At 45.2% G+C, this 19,939-nt stretch overlaps 2 protein-coding genes across 4 annotated transcripts in view; one reads left to right on the top strand and one right to left on the bottom strand.

Moving 5' to 3' along the window:
* PKP3 (plakophilin 3) overlaps nucleotides 1-13,672 on the top strand; it is a 96,331-nt gene extending 82,659 nt beyond the window's left edge. Inside the window, exons 8-14 of the mRNA XM_084858214.1 lie at nucleotides 1,554-1,671; nucleotides 3,434-3,601; nucleotides 4,349-4,534; nucleotides 5,465-5,618; nucleotides 5,775-5,967; nucleotides 7,741-7,828; nucleotides 8,809-13,672. Coding sequence (XP_084714340.1) covers nucleotides 1,554-1,671; nucleotides 3,434-3,601; nucleotides 4,349-4,534; nucleotides 5,465-5,618; nucleotides 5,775-5,967; nucleotides 7,741-7,828; nucleotides 8,809-8,844 — 943 coding nt within the window. The 3' untranslated portion in view covers nucleotides 8,845-13,672. The remainder of the gene's footprint in view (nucleotides 1-1,553; nucleotides 1,672-3,433; nucleotides 3,602-4,348; nucleotides 4,535-5,464; nucleotides 5,619-5,774; nucleotides 5,968-7,740; nucleotides 7,829-8,808) is intronic.
* Nucleotides 13,673-14,430: 758 nt separating this feature from the next.
* SIGIRR (single Ig and TIR domain containing) overlaps nucleotides 14,431-19,939 on the bottom strand; it is a 49,790-nt gene continuing 44,281 nt past the window's right edge. For all 3 annotated transcript variants that reach the window (XM_084858228.1, XM_084858238.1, XM_084858246.1), the window contains one exon: nucleotides 14,431-19,012. In XM_084858228.1, coding sequence (XP_084714354.1) covers nucleotides 18,819-19,012 — 194 coding nt within the window. In that variant the 3' untranslated portion in view covers nucleotides 14,431-18,818. The remainder of the gene's footprint in view (nucleotides 19,013-19,939) is intronic.

Below are 19,939 nucleotides of genomic sequence, written 5' to 3'. Positions count from 1 at the left end.
AGTCCCCGAGCAGGGGGTCACCAAAAGATCTGGCCATCGCTGTCATGAAACCTTGATAGTCCCAAGCAGGGGGTCATTAGTGAGAAGAAGTCCCGAAGCCCATCTAGCTGTCACACCTGAAAGTAGGTTAATGATAAAGCCCACATGAACCTGTTCTCTCAGGAAATCCTCAGGTCGAAGGTGCATGTACAGCTCTGACTGGGCAGGGAAAATCTGAAAAAGTCCTTTCTCACCAGAAAACTTCTCTGGCAGAGCCACTGGACACTTGCGGCGGGGGGGAATCGGGGGTGGTGGGGGTTGAGCTGCAGCTTGCAGAGCCTGTACGGCAGTCGTCAGTTGAGCCACTTGATCACGAAGAGCCTGGTTCTCTTGCGTGAGAGCTTGCACCGCTTGGTCCATGGCACCCTCCAGAAGCAGTAGGAGCAGAGGAAAAAAAAAGAGGAACGGGGCCCAAGCTGTCAGGAGCGCCCTAGCTGCCCCTTACAGCCCCCTCCAATAGCCAACTTAGGACACAGACGACGAGGATTCTTTCCAAGGCTTTATTCCTTTATTACTTAATGACTCTTACAGATACTAATCACTAGCGACTAAGCACGGAACTGCACTGGGGTAGATAGCAGAGTAGCCTAATCTCCAGGTAAGGCAGTTGGTCCCCGTTTGAAGGAGAACCATGGGAAGACTCTGAACTTATGGGCTAGGGAGAGATCCTCCCTCTTTCCCTTGGGTCCTCGGGACGTGACCATTGTTTGCGTGCCAAACAAGCGCTACGCCTCCTTTCCGCGCCCTCCATCTGGCGCCACTCCCTGCGTCTGTGCCGAGCGTCCAGCAAGCCCCCCTCCAGCGCCCTTTCACTGCCAGGGTCACTATCTATCCCAGGAATGCTGGCAGGAGGAATCTCTGCCAGCTGCTGTGCTTGTGAGAGATGAGCGAGCTCCTCTCCCACGGATTGCTGTTCCTCCTCAGAATCAGAACTGCTCTGGGGCTCTATGGGCTCAGTTTCCACCCTGACAACTGGTACCAAAGTTTTGGGAGAGTCATCCACACACAACCCTTTCCTTAGTACATCATTCATGCTGTCTTAGTCAGCAGCACTGAACTGGTGCACATCTAGATCAGAACAGAGAAGTAGAAGGAGCCTATTAATCAGCATGTTGCACTTCTGTCCATGGTGAATCAGCACTTTTGATTTAAGGTAGAGAGTAACACTCTTACTAGAGGTGTAATCTGTGAACAGCTCCTGGGGCTTTGTGATGGACATTTTAACTGACAGTCTAGCTCCAGCTGTGAAATGGTTCCTTTCTCTTTGCATGGATCTAATTTGGCTGCCACGGACAGAGAGTTTCTGTCAAGATCATGTTCTCCAGTCCATGTCGAGCTTCTGGGTCAGGGAGAAACATTTCCCTGAGGGATGCTATTTCCCTCTGAGAGATTATGCTTTCTTCTTTTAGCATTTGAGAGGACACAGCAATGAGTTTGGCCAAGGTGTGATGGCAGGTGTCAGGTGGAGGGAAGATTGTTCCGCCTAATGATGGGCCTTTGTTCTTCTCCTATAGGAACCTCAGCTCTGCCAGCCAGCAAACCCGGCAGAAGATGCGCGAGTGCCATGGGTTGGTGGACTCCATGGTCAATTACATTAACAGCTCACTAGAAGTGGGGAAGTCGGAGGACAAGGTGAGCCTTCTCCTTGATAATTATGCTGAGCAGGAGCTAGGGCTGGGGTGGGGGGATACTGGGCAGGATCCAATAGGGCTAAAGCTCTTGATGGTGCGCTACTGTAACTTACACTAATGCCATGTATTTTGCATTAGCGGTTGTGCCCCATTGGATACTGCCCACTCTCCTCAAAGGCAAAGTCTTTGGCTGCTTCCGGTGGCTATTCTTTCCCATGTACACAGTTGTGATGTGCAGGAATTTGTCCATAGCCATAGGCATTTCACGGTATTCTCCATCATAGAACACCCAGTACACCTTCTGCTTAGGCTGAGGTTGTCATTGAATTCTCCAGGGTGGAATTATGCACCCAAGCATTATTGTTTACTGTGGTTTTAATGTTTTATATATTTTGTATTGTTTCATTGTGTGCTCTTTGGTTTTAATTTTTGTGAACCGTCCAGAGAGCTTTGGCTATTGGGCAGTATAGAAATGAAATGAATGAATGAATGAATGAATAAATTGCTGGGTGAGGCTTTTATTTCTTGCAGCAAGGTAGGGCTTGGAAAAACTCTTGCCTGAGACCTTGGGGAGCCATTTCTGCCAGTCGCTGTCGACAATACTGGGCTAGATGGACCCATGTAGATGGTCTGACTCAGTAGCTTCCGAGGTTCCTAGATCTGTCCTTGTCAGGTGGTAGCAGAGAGGGAGCTGTCTCTTAGACCCTGGCCAATGTTCTAATTGCGGGCCAAAACAAACTTTAAAGGCGTAGCTAGCAGGATCGGGCCTCTGCACCTACTCTAGAGTAAAAATGAAAGCATTTTGTTGCTGCTAGCTACCTCTTTAAAATCATGTCTGTTTTGGCCCAGATTAACTCTGTTCTGGAAATTCTCGATGCCAGTTGTTGTGTTTATGGTGATGGTACAAAAAGCACCTGCTTCTTGAGCCATATTAATCATACTATAGGAAGGGCAAAACATACATTGGTTATCCAGAAAAGATGCATCATCATCCAGTTATTTGTATGCCAATTTTCCATGGTAAAACCATGTTATAGCAACATCAGAAAACATTGCATAATAAAATAAAGCAATATTTCCATCTAATTCTGAACACAAACTCTGACAGTGCGATCTTAAATGTGTCTACTCAGAGGTAAGCCCCATTGGCTTCAGTGAGACTTATTCCCAGGTAAGTGTGCCTAGGATTTCGGCCTGACATGCTAGGTTGCCACTCAGGATAAAGCTGCCTGGGAACCTCCCTCTAATCCGTTCTTGTCCTCAGCAGAAATGCAGTATAGATGCCTCCAGGTATTGAGCAACCCGCATCCTCCATCTTGAATCCAAAAGCCAATGTGGATTCTTGTTGTAAGCTGCATTAGGCAAAAAAGGGGAAGTATAAAGTATACATAATTATATGCATAAATATATTTTAAAGAAAAACATATTTTTAATATTTTACATTTGGGGCTCTTTCAAATTTTTGCCTCAGGCAGCCTGCAAGGAGAATCAAATGCAAATCAAAATACATAAAATACATCTAGTAAAATCTATACAGCACATCATCTTACAATACAACTCAGGTTAGTCACTAAAAATTACACCAAAGATTTTATTTATTTATTTATTTATTTAATTTCTATACTGCCCAATAGCCGAAGCTCTCTGGGCGGTTTATATGTCCTGAAGGGCTTGCCTAATGGAAGAAAAAGAAATGTTTTACAGTGGAAAATGTATTGTAAATTGTTGCTTTTAAAGAACAATCCATCATATTCTCCCTACAGAGTGTAGAGAATGCAGTCTGTGTACTGCGCAACCTCTCCTACCGCCTCTATGATGAGATGCCTCCTTCCTCACTCCAGCGACTGGAAGGCCAGAAGAGGAGCGATGGAACAACCATGACTAGTGAGCTGGTGGGCTGCTTCAGCCCACAGAGCAAGAGGGCCCGTGAGGTGAGAGTGTGAAGAATGGCATTATGGGAGGGAATGGAAAGCAGGCCATGGCGGAACCTGTTTCATGGGATGGGAAATTACTGCAGGGAGAAGGCAAACTGAGCCCTTGAATGGAAATGGGGTCTGTAGCTTGCCTGAGAAGACTGCAGGGCTTAATGCATTCCAAGGCTCACCTTGACTCAGCCACAGCACCTGTTTTCAATGCTGGGGCTCAGCCCCCATACATATAAACTAAAAGTTAGTTAATGTATCCCTGAGCATCCCCAGCATTTAGTAAATAGAGTGAGTCCCCAACATCAGAGATTAGTGGGAAGGGCCTCCAGATCAGTGAGTGTTGTTTCTGGGCAGACTTAAACCCCAGCACCTCTTTTCATAGGGTTTAAGCATTGGAATGAAAATTAGTTTCCAGGGTGTGAGACTGACCTTGCCAAGGAGATCCAGAGAGTTGTCAGAAGAGGTGTGAACTCCTCCCAGTGTCTCTACCTTGAGCGGTGAAAATTAATGAGAGGGTAGAGGAGCCATATAAAGCAATCGTGAGGTGTATATCTGCAAGAGATATGGAATTATCATTGGGTCAGAGTGAACCAGGTGTAAGATTGGGGAACAGGCTCGATGGGATAGGATTATAGCCATGATGCAGCCATGATTGAACTGAGGTAGGGGTGAGGAATGAAGAAGACGATAGAACGAGGTTCCCCAGACCCTCATGGAATGGCCATTGAATCGTCTCTCTTTTTCCCCCCTCAGCTCCACATGAACTCAGATATTGTGACTTTCACAGAAGTCTCTAAGGATCCCAAGGGGATGGAGTGGCTCTGGAACCCTCAGATTATCGGAGTCTACAACAGGCTGCTACAGAGATGTGAGCTAAACAAGCACACCACAGAGGCAGCCTCGGGGGCACTTCAGAACATCACAGCAGGAGACCGGAGGGTAAGGCTAACTGCATGAAACAGCCCCCGTGCCCTGGGGTAAACTAAGGTGTGTTACAGAGGGTGGGGAAGGCTCAAGGTAGGTTGTCCGCAGTCCACCATTTAGGTTTTTTTTAAGATGGCAGATTCTGAAGATTAGCAAGAAACTAAAATTAGGCCTGGAGGGTGAACGCACCCCTCAACACTCGTAGTCGTTTCCATCCGTTGGTGGCGTACTGTGGGGAAATTGAGTAGACCTGCTCAAACAGTGAAGGACCACAGACCCAGGGCTACCAGCAGCCTTTTCCTGTCTCTCACTCGTATCCTGAAACTCTGAGGATTTCCCCAAAATGAGTTTGGGCTCTGTCAGCCGCATAATGCTGATGCTGCCATGTCCTAAACACTTCTAAAATCAGGTGGAGAGGAGATGTTTATGAAGGGACTTTCTTTTCACGACTCGACCTGCCTTGCCTGGCTTGGGACTGAAAAGTATTTGCAGTGAGAGCTTGCTGTTCCCGTTGGAGAGGATGAGCAGTAGGGTGTCCATTGGAAGTGAAAATAGGGAGGAGAGGGTTGAGCCATCTGTTGCAGTGTCCACATTGTGGGCATATGTGTATGGAAGCTTTAAAATGGTTTGGAAGTGCATCTTATGGGAGAAGGAGCAGCCAGATATCAGTACCAGTTTTACACTCTGCCATGATCAAGTTCCAGGTGGGGAGGAAAACTTCCCTCCCCCGCCTTTTCTTTGACCGAAGAGCTACCTTATGCTTGCTGTGCTCAAGCACTAAATCAATGTGGAAAGCGGCCATGCAGCACGGCTTTTGGTAAACACACGCATATAGCAATAACCAGAGGAAGCGCAGGAATCCTGACTTGATCCCAGACGTTTTATTGACTTGGCTGCTGAATCATCTCCCTGTGGACTCATCCTTCTCTTCTCCACCCATTGCAGTGGGCTGGTGTCCTCAGCAGAGTGGCTTTGGAGCAAGAGAGGATTCTGAACCCGGTGCTGGACAGAGTCCGCACAGCTGACAACCACCAGCTTCGATCGCTGACAGGACTGATCCGCAACCTGTCCCGGAATGCACGCAACAAGGATGAGATGTGTGAGTGCTACTGTAATGGGCAAAGGCATAAAGGTGGGAGGAGCTGCCCTCCAAGTGGAAAGAATCCCATACTTCTTCCACGCTGAGATGCTGGGGAGAGACACCCTTGGCTTGTGGCGACTTGCATCGCTCATCCGTTTTGCTTTTCATTGACAGCAACCAAGGTGGTGAGCCATTTGATTGAGAAGCTCCCAGGCAGCCCCGGAGACAAGTGGCCCCCTGCAGACGTGGTGGTCAACATTATCGCGGTGCTGAACAACTTGGTTGTGGAAAGCCCCATCGCTGCCCGTGACATTGTCTACTTCGATGGCCTGCGCAAGCTGTTCCACATCAAGAAGAAAAGGGACAGGTGTGAACAGCCACGAATTTCCCTCCCCAGCCCCATCTGCAGAATGCACCAGTGGAATTCCCAGAACTCCATATTGAGAGCCATGTTTTAGGCCACTTGGCCGCGATACCTCGCTGAAGCTTTGCAAACACTTCCTGCTCCCCCCTCCCGCCCCATATCTGCAGTCTCAGTGGTTGAGCTTGAAGCCTGTCAGAACCACCAAATCCAGGTGTGGGCAACACATGGCCCATGGGCTGCAAGTGGCTCTCACTGCTACCTCTCCAAGGCTGCCCAAAATTAAAATAAAAAATTAACCAACAAAAAATGGCACTTGTAGCAGGTACAGAATGCCAAAAAAGCCAAATGTAGCTTGTTTGCCAGCTAAATGTTATTTATCATTACATTTATATCCCACCCTTTTTCCTCTTGAAAGGAACCCAAGGTGGCTTACATGATCCTCCTCCTCTCCATTTTATCCACACAACAACCCTGTGAGGTAGGTTAGGCTGAGAGTCAGTGACTGGCCCAAAGTCACCAGTGAGCTTCATGGCCAAGTGAAGACTAAAACCCAGATCTCCCAAGTCCGAGCCCAACACTCTAACCATACATCACACTGGCTCTCTCAGCACTACACTGGCTTTCCCAACTTTGGCCCTCTTGGTGTGGGCGCAGAGAACTAATAGGGTTAAAGTTAGCTTGCAAACAAGCTAAATGTAACCTTTGTAGCACTACGGATGGTGGGCCATGAAATTTCACCAGCAAATGGGGAAATTTTTGTTTCTTTTTTTTAAAGAAAGGGAGGCACACCACAGACTGGGCAGTGCCCCATGGATTGTGTCTCACCGTGCGTGTGTCCTGGGTTAAAAATGGCCCCTGGACCTCCCACATTAGCACCCCCCCCCCAATCATTAGATCTATCCCTGCCAAATCTGATGGCAAGGTTCAGTGGGCAAAGCAGGGGTAGGGGAGGAGGCAGGAACAGATTTCTCTTGATGCTCAGACAAGAAAGTCAGCCTGACTTGGAAACGTTTTATATGGGTCTGGCTTTATCACCTGACTCATCTGAAAGGTTTCTTTCAGACATTCATGCGGTTTCTTTGCTAGTCTGGCTTGTGAGCCCCATAGTTTCCTTCTGTGTCTCGAGTTGTATGGTGGCAGCCAGGCGGAATCCCTGCCTCTCATCCCTCAGGCCCTGATGCTCATGCACCTTTCAGGAGCCCCTGTCTCAAAGGGCTGTCGCCACAGACCGCACGGTCCACCTGGAGAAGGCCACTGTGCCTTCTGGGAGAGGCATTCTTGTTCCTGCATAGCTAAGGGCCACTTTGCATGGCTAGGTCCGCCTGTCGCTGTACATACACCCTCCTGTCCCAAGGCCTCTGAATGGTGCCAGTGATTTTTGTGGCTCTGCAAAAGTGTGAGTTTGTTCCTACAGCATGTGCCCATTTGTTGAGGGAGAACCATTTCCTTCCAGAGGTGCAGCCCAACCCTGTTCATGCTTACCCAGAACTTAGTTTCATTGAATTCAGTAGGGCTTACTCCCAAGTTAGTGTGTCTAGGGTTGCAACCCTAACAATGCGATCTTATACATGTCTACTCAGAAGCAAGTCCCGTTGAGTTCAGTGGGACTTACTCCCAGGAAAGTATGTCGAGGATTCCTGCCTCAGTCTCCGATGGTCACTGATGGACATGAACTAACCTGACATAAAATCCACTAGTAACTGATGAAGAAAGAGTGGGTGTGGTTGTGCCCCATTGCACCCTTGCGATGTGTTATGTCTGTCTTTCCTTCTCTAGCTCAGACAATGAGAAGTCCTCCAGAGCTGCTTCCAGCCTCCTGGCCAACATGTGGCAGTACAGCAAGCTTCATCGGGATTATAAGACGGTATGTTCCTTCTTCCCCTTTCCCCTCTGCTCCTCTGTCAGCTGATAGGTGAAGAGTTGACATCCTGCTCAGGGCAGAGGGTGAAGCGTTATTGCCCTTCAAAACCCTGGAACACACACGTTTGCACTACTCCAGTTCTCCCGGAAGTCCACATCACAGAAAGGGGAACGGCTTTATAGGGGTGCCTGTGGTGCAATTTGCATGAGTGACTCTTTCTGATCCTAGAATAGGGAGGAGTGGTCTTTTTCTGGGATGACCAGAGGTGATGACGTGCAGAGGAGGGCTCCTCTATAGTCCCTGGTTTTCTGGAAGAGGGCCATTTCAACTGTTATCACTTGTCATGCAGGGGTAAGAAAATATGCACCTGCTCAAACATCCTCTTTTGCACCATTGCTAGCAATATAGGAGCCCAGCTCTCCTTTGCATTTGGTCAGCCTGGTACCGACTTTACCAAGACGTGCTTTCTGGGAATCTGCTTTTTTTTCTGGCTTAGCAATACAGAACTAACACACATGTGCCCAGTGTTTGTTCACAATAACAAAACAGGCCACCATTTTGGCCATACCCAGGGATGGAAAGGAGACCCTACTGACCCAGATAGATGACTGTCCTGCAGCTTTCGTCCTAGAATCATGGTATGTGTCTAGGAAATGTGTGCCTCCAGGGGGTGTGATAAGCAGCCCTTGTTTTGAGGGCCTCACCTTACTTTAAATGCTCGAGCGTCTCATTAGAACATAATGCATGGCCCTTATTTCGGAACAGGCATGGGGACATTTCACCTGACAGAAGCATAATAGTCAGGAAACTACAGTTATGGGGAAGGGGTGCTGTGGTTCATGGTCCTCTGAGGTTCGGCATCTACATCGACAGCCCTTCTTGAGAATCTGTGCTCATTTGGGCCTTAGATATGTGGCTACTTGGTGGCTCACTTGTGGTATGATGGGTCCTTGCGATAAACCGTCTTGTCTGTGTTTCTGCAGAAGGGTTACCGCAGAGAGGATTTTGCTGGCCTGTAAAGAAAAGGGCGTGCGGAAAATGGACTGTCCAGCCCGACCTCCGTGAAATGTGTTCACGAAGAACTGTTATGGACTGTGGCTCAACTCCATGGAACTCCCTCCTTGCAGCTCCCTCTTTTTATACATCTCTGGCCACTTTGGCTGATGTGCCTTATTTTTGCATTTATGATAGTTTCTATTTCGAGCCCGCTAAAAGGTCATCTTCTTCTGCTGGCCATCTTATCTTACAAAAACATCTTAACTGTAAAGACGCGAGTCAATATCCAGGCAGATTCTCTGGACTCCTCTAGCCAGCACAAAAACTCTCCTCCTTATTCACATTGTGTACTTGGATGCCCAGGGATCCCCTCCGGTGATTCTTTGGAATTCACGGACACTGATGTCACAGCATGACTGCCAGACCTTGCAAAGGATACTGAAGGAATGCTTATGAGGATCCTTGTACCATTCATCAGTGCTTCCATCTGTTGTCATGCTTCTCTCTCTCTCCCTCTCTCTCTCCCTCTCTCCTCTTATTGCTCATGCTTTCCCATCTGCTGTGAATCCCAGAAATAATTTGTTTGCTTTTAACTTTTAAAGAACAAGGATATCTTATTTTGAGGCATGAATAGATTTTAATGGTAAATATAAGTGTACACATAGGGCAGTAAGAAAAAGTCAACTTGGTTCTGGTGGTACTGGACCTCCGTTGGTTGAACTTTGAGGGATATATATAATGGGCTAGATCCAGGTTTACATGTACTTAAGAGGAGACCCACTGAAATCAATGGGACTTAAGTTAGTCATGATTAATTTAAAAGTCACTGATTTCAGTGGGTCTGCTCTAAGTATGAGTACATCTGGATTAGGGATGTTGGAGAAAGCCACAATGGATTCAAAGGAGTTCAGATTTTTATGAATCCGACCTGCAGATTCTGAAGCAGATTGGCTCTTTCCAAGTCATGCAGACTTGGGCTTGTGGACATCTTTTCACTTTTTGGGGGGGATTTGTGCTAATGCTTATTAGCACTAATGCACATTAACTAATATGGATTAGTGCATTTGCACAAGTGCACATTAGTGCTGTTGTGAAAATTAGCGCAAGTTGAAATTCTGCTTAAAAAAAAAATCCAATCCCATCAATGTGCAGATGACAGAACAAAAGATGCTTGATGATCCATGAAACACAGACAGAATAGATTTAACAAAATCCGTACATCCCTAATCTGGATCCAACACAGTGTTTAAAGTTGCAGTGACCAAAAGGTAGGGCTGGGTGCTTTGAAGTATAGATCTATGGTGGAGTTAGGTGATGGGTTGTTTTGTTTTGTTAGTTCATAAGGGCTTCTTCACACAGAGCTTTTATCCTGCTTTTGGGATTGGTTACTCACAGAAGTTTGCGAGTCCTTAAGATGACGTTGTTAACCTCCAGGGCATCTCCCGCACTAAATGACCTTTATTCCATTTGTAAAAAGATCCAAGATAGTGAGCTATCAAATTACAGCGCTCGAGTTCCCGCTGTGAGAAGAGGAAAAGTCACAATAAGAGGATCTAGAACACAGCGCCATCTAGCGGCTGTATAATGAAATATATGGAAGACTCAAAAGGGAAAAGGAGGGGGGAAAGAGGGAGGGAGGAAACACGTGTCAAGGGAAACCGTCGTGATCCTGCATTTAAAATGGAAGCAGAAAGCCCCATTTTAAATGCAGGATTTGTCCAGACTTTTCTGTCTGGCTGATATAGAGCCTATAAAGTAAGGGGAGGGAGGAATTATGGAAACAGGGCACTAGCAGGTTTAGAACCTGCTATCTGACCAGATTCTGAAGCTGGTCTTTGACTGACCTTGCTGTGGTTTGTACGGAATTTTACTTTTGTCTCTATTCCAGTAGGGTTGTCTTGGTGAATGTAAAGTGCTTGGGACTGCCCCACTGAACTGTATTTGATTACAGAGGAAAGTCATAGGCCTCAGTCCAAAATATTTGGCACATAGAAGCAGTCTACAGATTCACTGTTGCACTCAAGATTGTCTCTACCACCAGATTATCAGCACTGACAGCATCCAACAGCATTAATGCTCACCCTGTTAGATGAGGGTATCCTTTAGATGCCCACTTCCTTGGCTGATCAGTGCTGTCAGCTCTTCTAGTAACAGTCATCTGCTTGGGGCTGTGCGTGCAATGCACAACTCTCATATGTGCATCCCAGCTGAATGTATGGTTTTGTCATGCCACAGCAATCTGTTGTGTGGATCAGCCCATGTCTAGTGAGTCATCAAGCTAGTGACCCCTTTCTCACCTGGAATGTCATCTATAGGTGTCAAAATCATGTAAGTGCTTGTGGAAAGCACCTAGTGTAATCCTGTTACAGCAATCTTAAGAGTATGCCACCATGTTTGTATTTAGATTTCCCTCTCATTCAGTGGAAAAAGTATTTAGGTATTTATATGAAGCACAACAATGTGAGGTGGGAAGACAGACTGGCTGTATGAGGCTGAGTCTTGGAATGATGATTAGAACAAGCACGTGTCATTAGTTGGGAAAGACCTGAAAACCACCAAGATGGTTTGACTATACTAAAGCAAGTTGTCTCATAGCTAGCACTCCCATCAAACTAGCCCATAATGTGTGGACTATATTCTCTTAAGCAGAGAGCATGATCAAGCAAGGAGGAAGATGCTTGTTTTTAGCAAACTGAAGCTTTCTTGTGTGCGGGTATTCTACATGAGGAAGGTTATTTGCTAAGTAACCTAGAGTTCAACTAACTTTCAATCTGGTGTGAATCCTTCCTGCACTGTATTAACAGAGATGTACTGAAATGTCACATCAAAACGCTGGTTCAAAGGAAAATTGCTACAGAGGCTGCAATGGGAGGCAACTGTTTCTGGACCACCTTTACATGCCAGTGGAGAAACTGGCGGCTGCAGGATCTGATGCTAGTCTCATTAGAGGACATACACACTATGGCTTATAGAAAACGAATTAGTGTGCCTTGGCTCCACCAGCCTGACACGCTTTTTTCCTGCCTAGCTGAAAGCCATTGATAAAGGTTCTGATCCTCCAGTAGTTGCTCTCTTACCTGTGCTGCCTTTCACATAAGCCAGCAGCAGCTCTTGGCAGCTGTCCAGATCAAAGGGAGGCATGCTAACAATGCCTTTAGAGACTTGTCATGTCCCTGCTAGACTGGCCTTTGCCTGCAGTATTGGGATGCTGGGATTAATATTTCTCCTTGCCCACTTTCTCTAATGTTCTTGCTGTAATTGTTAAAATTTTAATCCACCGTAGATACAAGGCCAAACACAGTGGCAAGCCAATAGGGTCTCCTGAGGCAGCAACTAAGGGGTGGGCAGACATGCCTGTATATAACTGCATATAACTTTTTTTGTTTTGCCCCAGTTCTACAGAAGATAGACTGGGCACACATGCTTGTTCCCCCTCCCCCCGAAAATGGCATATTCTCACAGCTCGCTAACTCTGAGGTTGTGATGCCTCAGCTACCTGCATGCTTCCTTGGAAATCAAAACTGTGCAGCTGAAAAGCAGAACTTGCCTTAAGAAAGGAAGGTAATTTTTAAGCAGGTGGCATCTTGCTTTTGTAAAATATCTGCGTCCTTTGCATGGTGCATAGAGATGGTGTTCCATTTCATCACCCACCCATGGATTCCCCAAACACCTAACCATCATCCTATTTTCAGAGGTGACTATGCATATAGAAAATTGGGAAAACCTCTCCCTCAATTTCCCGGCTAAGATGGATGCACTTGTAGACCGATCTGTGGTACATCTGCACTCAGTACGAATAGGATGCTTAAGACTGGTGCCCAGAAATGGAGTTATTAACCCCTTCCCTCTCCTACTGGTTCCTTGAAGGGATAAGAAAGAAGCTACAGATCTACCTTGGTGATTATTGCAAACTATAGCTCAGCAAGTTGAGCAGGTAGATAAAACTACTGCTAATTTGCCAGCCTGCTCTGTTTCTTAAGAGACACGGTGCTGTTCACTGTCAAATGAACGCCTTGGATGTAGGATGTGCAGCCTTACCATGAAATCTGTTTGTTCTACCTAAGGAGCAAAGTTGGCCCTCCTGGGAAAACAGCCTCAGCCTATGGCACAACTTGTCAGTAAAATGCATCTGATTAAACCATTATGATCAAAACAAGTAAAAACTATATCCTAGGTAGAGGCAGGTCTTCAGAACCGACTGAGCTGTCTTAGAACACCTCTGCCTTTGGGTGTTGGAGAAGTACCCTAACCTCTGGCCTGGAAATTTCCCAATAATACATTTTTTTTTTCTGTTGGCTTTAGGAGAGCTTGAGGCATTGAATGATAGGTGTATAAAGTGCTAAATCCAAGGATGGGTGAATGGAACAACTATGGAATAATTTCAGTAGCTCTGCTAGAGAGGAACATACTGCAGCTGATGGGAAAACTCACTGACTTGCATGAAATCCATAGGGTGTTCAGATGCAATGGAACAAAATGCGGTTCCTGTAGCTTTAACAGCCATGAAGTAGGCAGCATTTCAACTGGTAAATGCAGGCATAAGCTTTTCTCATGCCAGCATGACAAGTTGCACCTGCTAACATGCTGTCTGTCTTCTACACAACTATTAAAGGTATAGGAACCCTGTCTTGCTTTGTATATATTTACTTCCTGGCATCACCCAAGCAGATATGTCAACAGAGTATGTCAACAGAGTATGACACCCAGCCCCACAAGAGAGGGGGGGAAAACAATTAGAAAGCAACATCTGTTGCCCAGTTTAGGCATACCCAACTTTGTACTTATGACAATACATATTTTCTAATCCTGAGCAGACTCATTTGTGTTACTAATAAAGGCTCCGACAATTGATGACTGTTGTTTTCCTTTTGTGCTGCTCTAGATGTGTTAGTGGCATTATAATTACATTATATATTTATAAGCTGGTTTAAAAGTTCCCATGCTCCAAAAATCTCTGGGAATTGCGGTTCTGTGAATTGGGTTTTGCACAGCCTTCCCCAACCTCATGCCCTCCAGTTGTTTTGGACTACAACTCCCAGATTTCCTGATCATTGGCCATACTAGCTGGGGTTGAAGTCTAAAACATCTGGAGGGCACCAGATTGGGGAAGGCTGTCTTAGCACCTTCACCAAACTACAGTTCCCAGGATTTTTCGAGGGAAGCCATGACAATTACTGGTATAAAACTGCTAATAAGTGTGTAGTGCAGGTATGCACTACAGCTGCGGGAGGGAAAATATTACTTATATTTATTTGTTGCTTATTATCTTAGTCCTCTAGGATATACATGTTGGGTTGCTGCCTGCGAACTACCACCAAGTTCTAGTTCAGCAACTTGCCCCATTGATGCTTGGAGAGGGTGGGCTGGTGGTGTTTGCCCCTCCTTCTGCCAGTTGGCAAACTGAACGCCTTTTTAAACATTCATTGTATTATATTTGTTAGGACCTTTAGCTAAATTGCATGTGGTATTACAATCGGTTTGATAGTACATAGAAAGTATTTTGATATAATGCCAGGCCTAGGCCAGCCATCTTGAATGCCATTTTTGGTAGAAAGGCAGGGTACAACCCAAATACTGCAGCAGTTCAAAGAGTACAGTCACATCACCATGAGTTGAACCATGTTTTAACAGAAGACATTCCTTTGCATGTAACTACTGAAGTACAGTAACAGCATGGACAAGAGCAGCTACTGCTACTTTCTGAATAGACTTTCCTGTTAAATCCAGGACGTGGGATCCAGATTTAGTCACATCTAGAGTAGACCCATTGAAATCAACCAGATTTGTCGGAGGCTCTAACATCAGAGCTCTCTGCAGTAGCTGATAGCATTGCTCTGCCTGTTTGGGGCCATGACATTTTACGGTAGCAAATTCCATAAGTTAAATGGGTGTTCTGTGAAGAGGTCTTGAATCTACTGCCAGTCAATTTTCAATTGTGTTGCTTACTCAGCCAGCTTGGAGAGATTGTTTATGAACTCTTTGCACTGTTTCATTTTTTACCATTCAGAATCATTGCCATGTGTGACCACCTCATTGCTTACCCCTGACTCCAGATCATTTATCAATGAGTTAAATAGCACTGGTGTCAATACTGCTCTCCACTGTGAACACTTCCCATTTAGTCATGCTCTCGGCTTCATATTTTTAACCAGGTGCTGATCTATAAGAGAACCTGTCTTTTTATCCCCAAACTGGCAAAGTTACTCAGGAGCCTTTGGTGAGGGACTTTGCCAAAAGCTTCTTAGAATTCCAAAAATAACAAAAAAGTTGTGTAGCAATCAAAGACTAATACAAAGATAAGTATATCATGCTCACTGGATCACCTCTATATGTATGCTAGCTGACATGCTCAAAGAACTTCAAAAGATCGATGAGACATAACTTCCAGTTTCTGAAGCTTTGCTGATGCTTCCTCAGCGAGGCTTGCCTAGCCTTAATAATTTTGTCTTTCATAATGCCTGCCATTTTACTGAAAGAGATGTTAGGCTAAATGGCCCCTGATTTCCCAGATCCCTCCGGCTTCCTTGTAAAAGAAACCCAACACTGGCTATTTTCTACTTCTCTAAGTTAGGAGGCTCATTTTAAATAATATTTTTTGTGAGGAAAAACAATTTTACATTTAAGTTCTTTAAGAACTCTTGGGTGCATAATATCTAGACTCAAGAGAGTTGCTAATTTTTAACAGTCCTAAACCTTCATCTCTTATCCCCACTACTTGACTTAGCTCTTCAGCCATCCTCCCTGAAAAAAAAGGTATATTTAACAGCTTCCTCAGTGATGACCAATACAAAGAACTTGGCTTCCTTATCCTTTTTTTTTTTTTTAAGCAATCCCATCATTCTTTTGTTGGTTAATAATCCAACTGCCTCCTTGGCTGGTTTCCTACTTCTTAAGTATTTAGACATTGTTTATTTTAATGTTTACAGCGATATGCTCTAATTCTTTTTCACTTGCCTTATTTTCATTTGCTTTGTTGTCAACTTAGATGAAATAGTGCCAGCTCTTAGCCAGCTTTTGCCTTAGCAACTAGTGCTAATAACAGCATTAGTTATTTAATGCATTATACTACTGGGCAGTCCACACCAAACTCCTCAGGGCAGGAAAAATCCATTTACTGCATGCAAAAAGAAGAAGTAATGCTTTGTGGCCATGGGCTGGGGCTAGCACAAATGATAAAGACCAGTATTGAGAACTGTGTTGATTAAAGACTTTCCCCCACCCTCCATTATTTTGAAAGGACATGGGCTTCTTCCTGTCTAGTTGCTGATTTCTCCACTGCCAAATGTTGCTTCTTCATGGACCAAAAGTATGCACGGATGCATCTGATGCTCTGTTTATATGTATGGGTCTTCAATCTATACTGGTGACTCCTGCCCATCTGTGCAGCCAGTGAGGACCACTGCCGGCATGATCTGGGCCACCTTATTGTACAACATACTTCCTTTTTCAGGGAACATATCCTATACACAGTCTTTGACCTAAAGAGCTTGACTGGAAGCAGAAGGAATCCCCACACTAGACCTCTCTATTGCTAGAGGGAAGTGACGGGTAGCAACAACCAGTTTACTCAGACAGCAGCACTGTATCTAATTAAAGTGAGAGCTCCAGTTTGGCCTCAACTTTACCACCATACTGCCCTATTCCAGATGTCCTTATATGCCAAAGAGAAACTACCCCTGGACTAGATAATACTACTGTTCTGAGTAGAGAAGAAAGCTTGATATATGAACTCTTGATATGTGTGAAGACTGTGAGACTCACACAGTTGTAACTTCGTTATTTTTAACCACCTCTCCCAAGGTACTTTGCGGGGCCCTTTTAGTCCTGTCCTTGGCCACAACTCAGCCCTGGTATGCAGAAGCTTGTTTTTCCAAGTGAGGGCTTAACCTCTTGTAGCTCACTAACATGAGGACATCATTTCTTTGAGCTTAAGGTCTGATAGCCCATGAACTACCATCCACTCATACCACAGAACTGGTGGCAACAGATAGGGAAATAGGCACAGCTAACGTAAAATGGCATTTTTTCACGCAGGAACAGCTGCCCTGAACGGCTCAGGCAGCAAACAACATCAACAGTTAAAACTTCAAGAGGTGCTACTATTGAAAGGGTAGGATGGTTAAGCCTTTGTGTGCCAACCTTTTCTAGTAAGTCTGCAAGGGTTACATTTGCTATTACACAAACTGGACCATAATGTAACACTTGATCTTGCACCACCATCCTACCCTTTCAATGTCATTGCATCACAAAGCCTTTCTGTTGCCATGTTGTTCTTGAGGTTTAGTTAGATGTTCCATTAACACCACAAACTCTCCCTCCCCAGCCTAGGTGCTGGTCTTCACCTATTGGCAACAGTGAATGCTAAGGCTGCACTCCCAAACTTATTTACATGGATGCATGTCCAAGTGACTTCCCCAAGACTTATGTCCACAGAAACGTAATTAGGATCAGGCTGTAAAGCTACTATGTGTATTCAGAAAACAACGAGTCCCCACGGGAATGGTCGGTTGATGCTCATTTTCATTTGGTTGTTATATTGCCCTTCGATTTGAGTTCTGCTTATGTTACCTCCATTGAACTGGTGCTGCTTGATATCATTTTTACACCAAGAATGGGGCTCCAGAATTGTCAGGCTTCCTATTGTTGCTATTTCTCTTTGTAGATCTGGTTACTTCCGTGCTGACCACTTATCATTGCCCATTTCTGAAACAGCAGGACCTATCCAGCGATACTAGCAATAACTGAGAAGTCCAACACATCTATTGCTGGGTAAGTCCCAGCATGGTGGATGAGAGCAAGAACAACTCAGAACCTGCCATACTGTCATTTGAGATATTTCTTTCCTAAAAACTCCCCTCGATTCTGAACCGTTTTTAAAACTAAAGATATCTACCATATAAATATTGCTGTAAGGCACTATTGTCTGTAATAGAGCCAAGTATTCCTCAGCATTAGTGGAAATTCTCTGCAACAACCTCAGTGTGGAAGGATGATAGAATCATCGAGATGTGGGGGGGGGGGAGCTAGAGCATCCCTAACAGGTGGCTGCCCAGCCTCTGTTTGAAGACCTCCTGTGAGGGAGAGACACCCCACCCCTACGGAACTGGTTCCATTGTCAAGCATCCCTTACCCCCCTGAGAAGCTTCTCTTAATGCTCAACCATAACGTACCCTCCTATAACTTGAACCCAGTAAATCTAGTTCTGCCTTTAGGCTTTAGTTCTGTCTTTAGGGCAGATAACAAGTCTTTGCCCTCTTCCATGTGACAGCCCTTGAGGTATCTGAAGATTGCTATCATGTTCAGCAATAGCCTCCTCCAAGCTAAACACCCAGTTCCTTCAACCTTTCCTCATAGGTTTTTTTCCCCATAACCCTAACCATCTTAGGTACCCTCCTCTTAAGGCATTCCAATTTGTCTATGTCCTCCTTAAAGTGCTGCATCCAGACTGGACACAGTATTCTCGATGAGGTATGACTAGTGTGGAATGAAATAGAACTATGACTTCTTGTGACTTGGAAACTATGCTTCTATTAATGTAGCTTAGCATTGCATTAGGCTTTTTTTGCATTCGCTTCACACTGCTGACTCATGTTCAGCTTGTGATCACCTGCAACCCTGAGATCCTTTTCACACGTACTACTGACAGGCTAGTTATCCCCCTTCCTATTTTAATTTTTTGCCTAAATATAGAACTGCACAGGTGTCTCTGCTAAATTTCATTTCGTATGTTCAGCCTAAGATTTCAATTTTAGCAAGGACATTTTGAATTTTATTCCTGAGGTGTTAGCGGTACCTCTCAGTCTTGTGTCAACTGCAAGTTTTGGGAAGAATTCACCGCTTCATCTAAATCATTGATAAACACATGGAAGAGTACCATGCCCAGGACAGAGCCCTGTGGCACCCCACTTGATTGTTTTGTATTATGGAAACTAGGCAAACAGATTATCCTTGTCAAGGAAAACCATACAAATAAAACTGGTCAGGCTTGCAGCTTCTCTTATAGATCATCTTCTGTGACCAGGCAGTAGAAGTCTGTCCTTGCTCCATAGTTACGTGATCCCAAATCAGAGATGTCTATCTCACTCCTTTGGTTTTCTCCAAGCTGTACTTCTTCCATTGCACCAACTGGTGGGCCATCAGGGCCAAGCATACGAAGTGGTGGTGGCCCTTTGAAAATGGCCCCACGAATAGCTGTAGGATAGGAAGGAGACGGTTAGTGGGGGGCAGGGGACAACGAAGAAACATGCACACTGGATGAGTAGCAGTGCTTTAAAATGACTGATAACATTATCACTCCTGCAAAATATTTACCATGGGACATACCTATAATTAAATTTATGTAATACCACTTAAAGTATCATAGCTTCCCACAAACCATCCTGCAAATTGTACTTTGCTCAGGATGCTAATAATTCTGTTAAAGACCCTCAGCCTTCCTCACAGCACTATAGTTTCCAGGATTCCCTGGGGAGAGGGAAGGCTATTAAGCCAGTGTAATGAGCAAACTACATGAGATGCAGGAGATCTGCAACTTGGGACAATTTAGATTCAGGAAATGGCATGGGGGGGAGGGTTAAAAACTCTCCCTCAAGGTCACTGCTCCAATCAAAGCCGGAGCCCCAGTGGCTGCTTTTAACTAAAAATAGAAGTGCCAGAAGATCCAATTACAGACCTCCTCCATCTCATGTAGTTTGGTCCACAGCTGGTGGTTTTAAACTTCATTTGGATGTTTTATATCAGAGCATGCCTTGACGGGCTGTAGACAAGAGAAAGGGGCCTGAGTCTTTCAACACCAAGGACACTGGAGGAGGCTTCAGGGCTAAAAGGAACTGCTGAGGCAAACCTGGAACTGGGAAGTCAGTTTCTCTCTTTTCACCACTAAGAGTTGACAATGTTTCAACTGGACACTGCAGTTATTCCTTGAACAGCAGCCTTATGTGCAGACATTAGCAGGTGATAATGTTTCACTCCATAAGAAGAGTTGTGCTGGATGAGACTAAAGGCCCATCTCAGGGGTGGGGGACCTATGGCCCTTCAGATGTTGTTGAAATCTAACTCCCATCAGCCCCAGCTAGCTTGGCCAATGGACAGGGATGATGGTGGGGTGGGGACATAGGC

Source organism: Heloderma suspectum, chromosome 1, assembly GCF_057233095.1.
Source record: "Heloderma suspectum isolate Gila_16-S chromosome 1, 16-S_ref, whole genome shotgun sequence".
NCBI classification, from domain to species: Eukaryota; Metazoa; Chordata; class Lepidosauria; order Squamata; family Helodermatidae; genus Heloderma; species Heloderma suspectum.
This window is presented reverse-complemented; position numbering and strand designations above follow the sequence as displayed.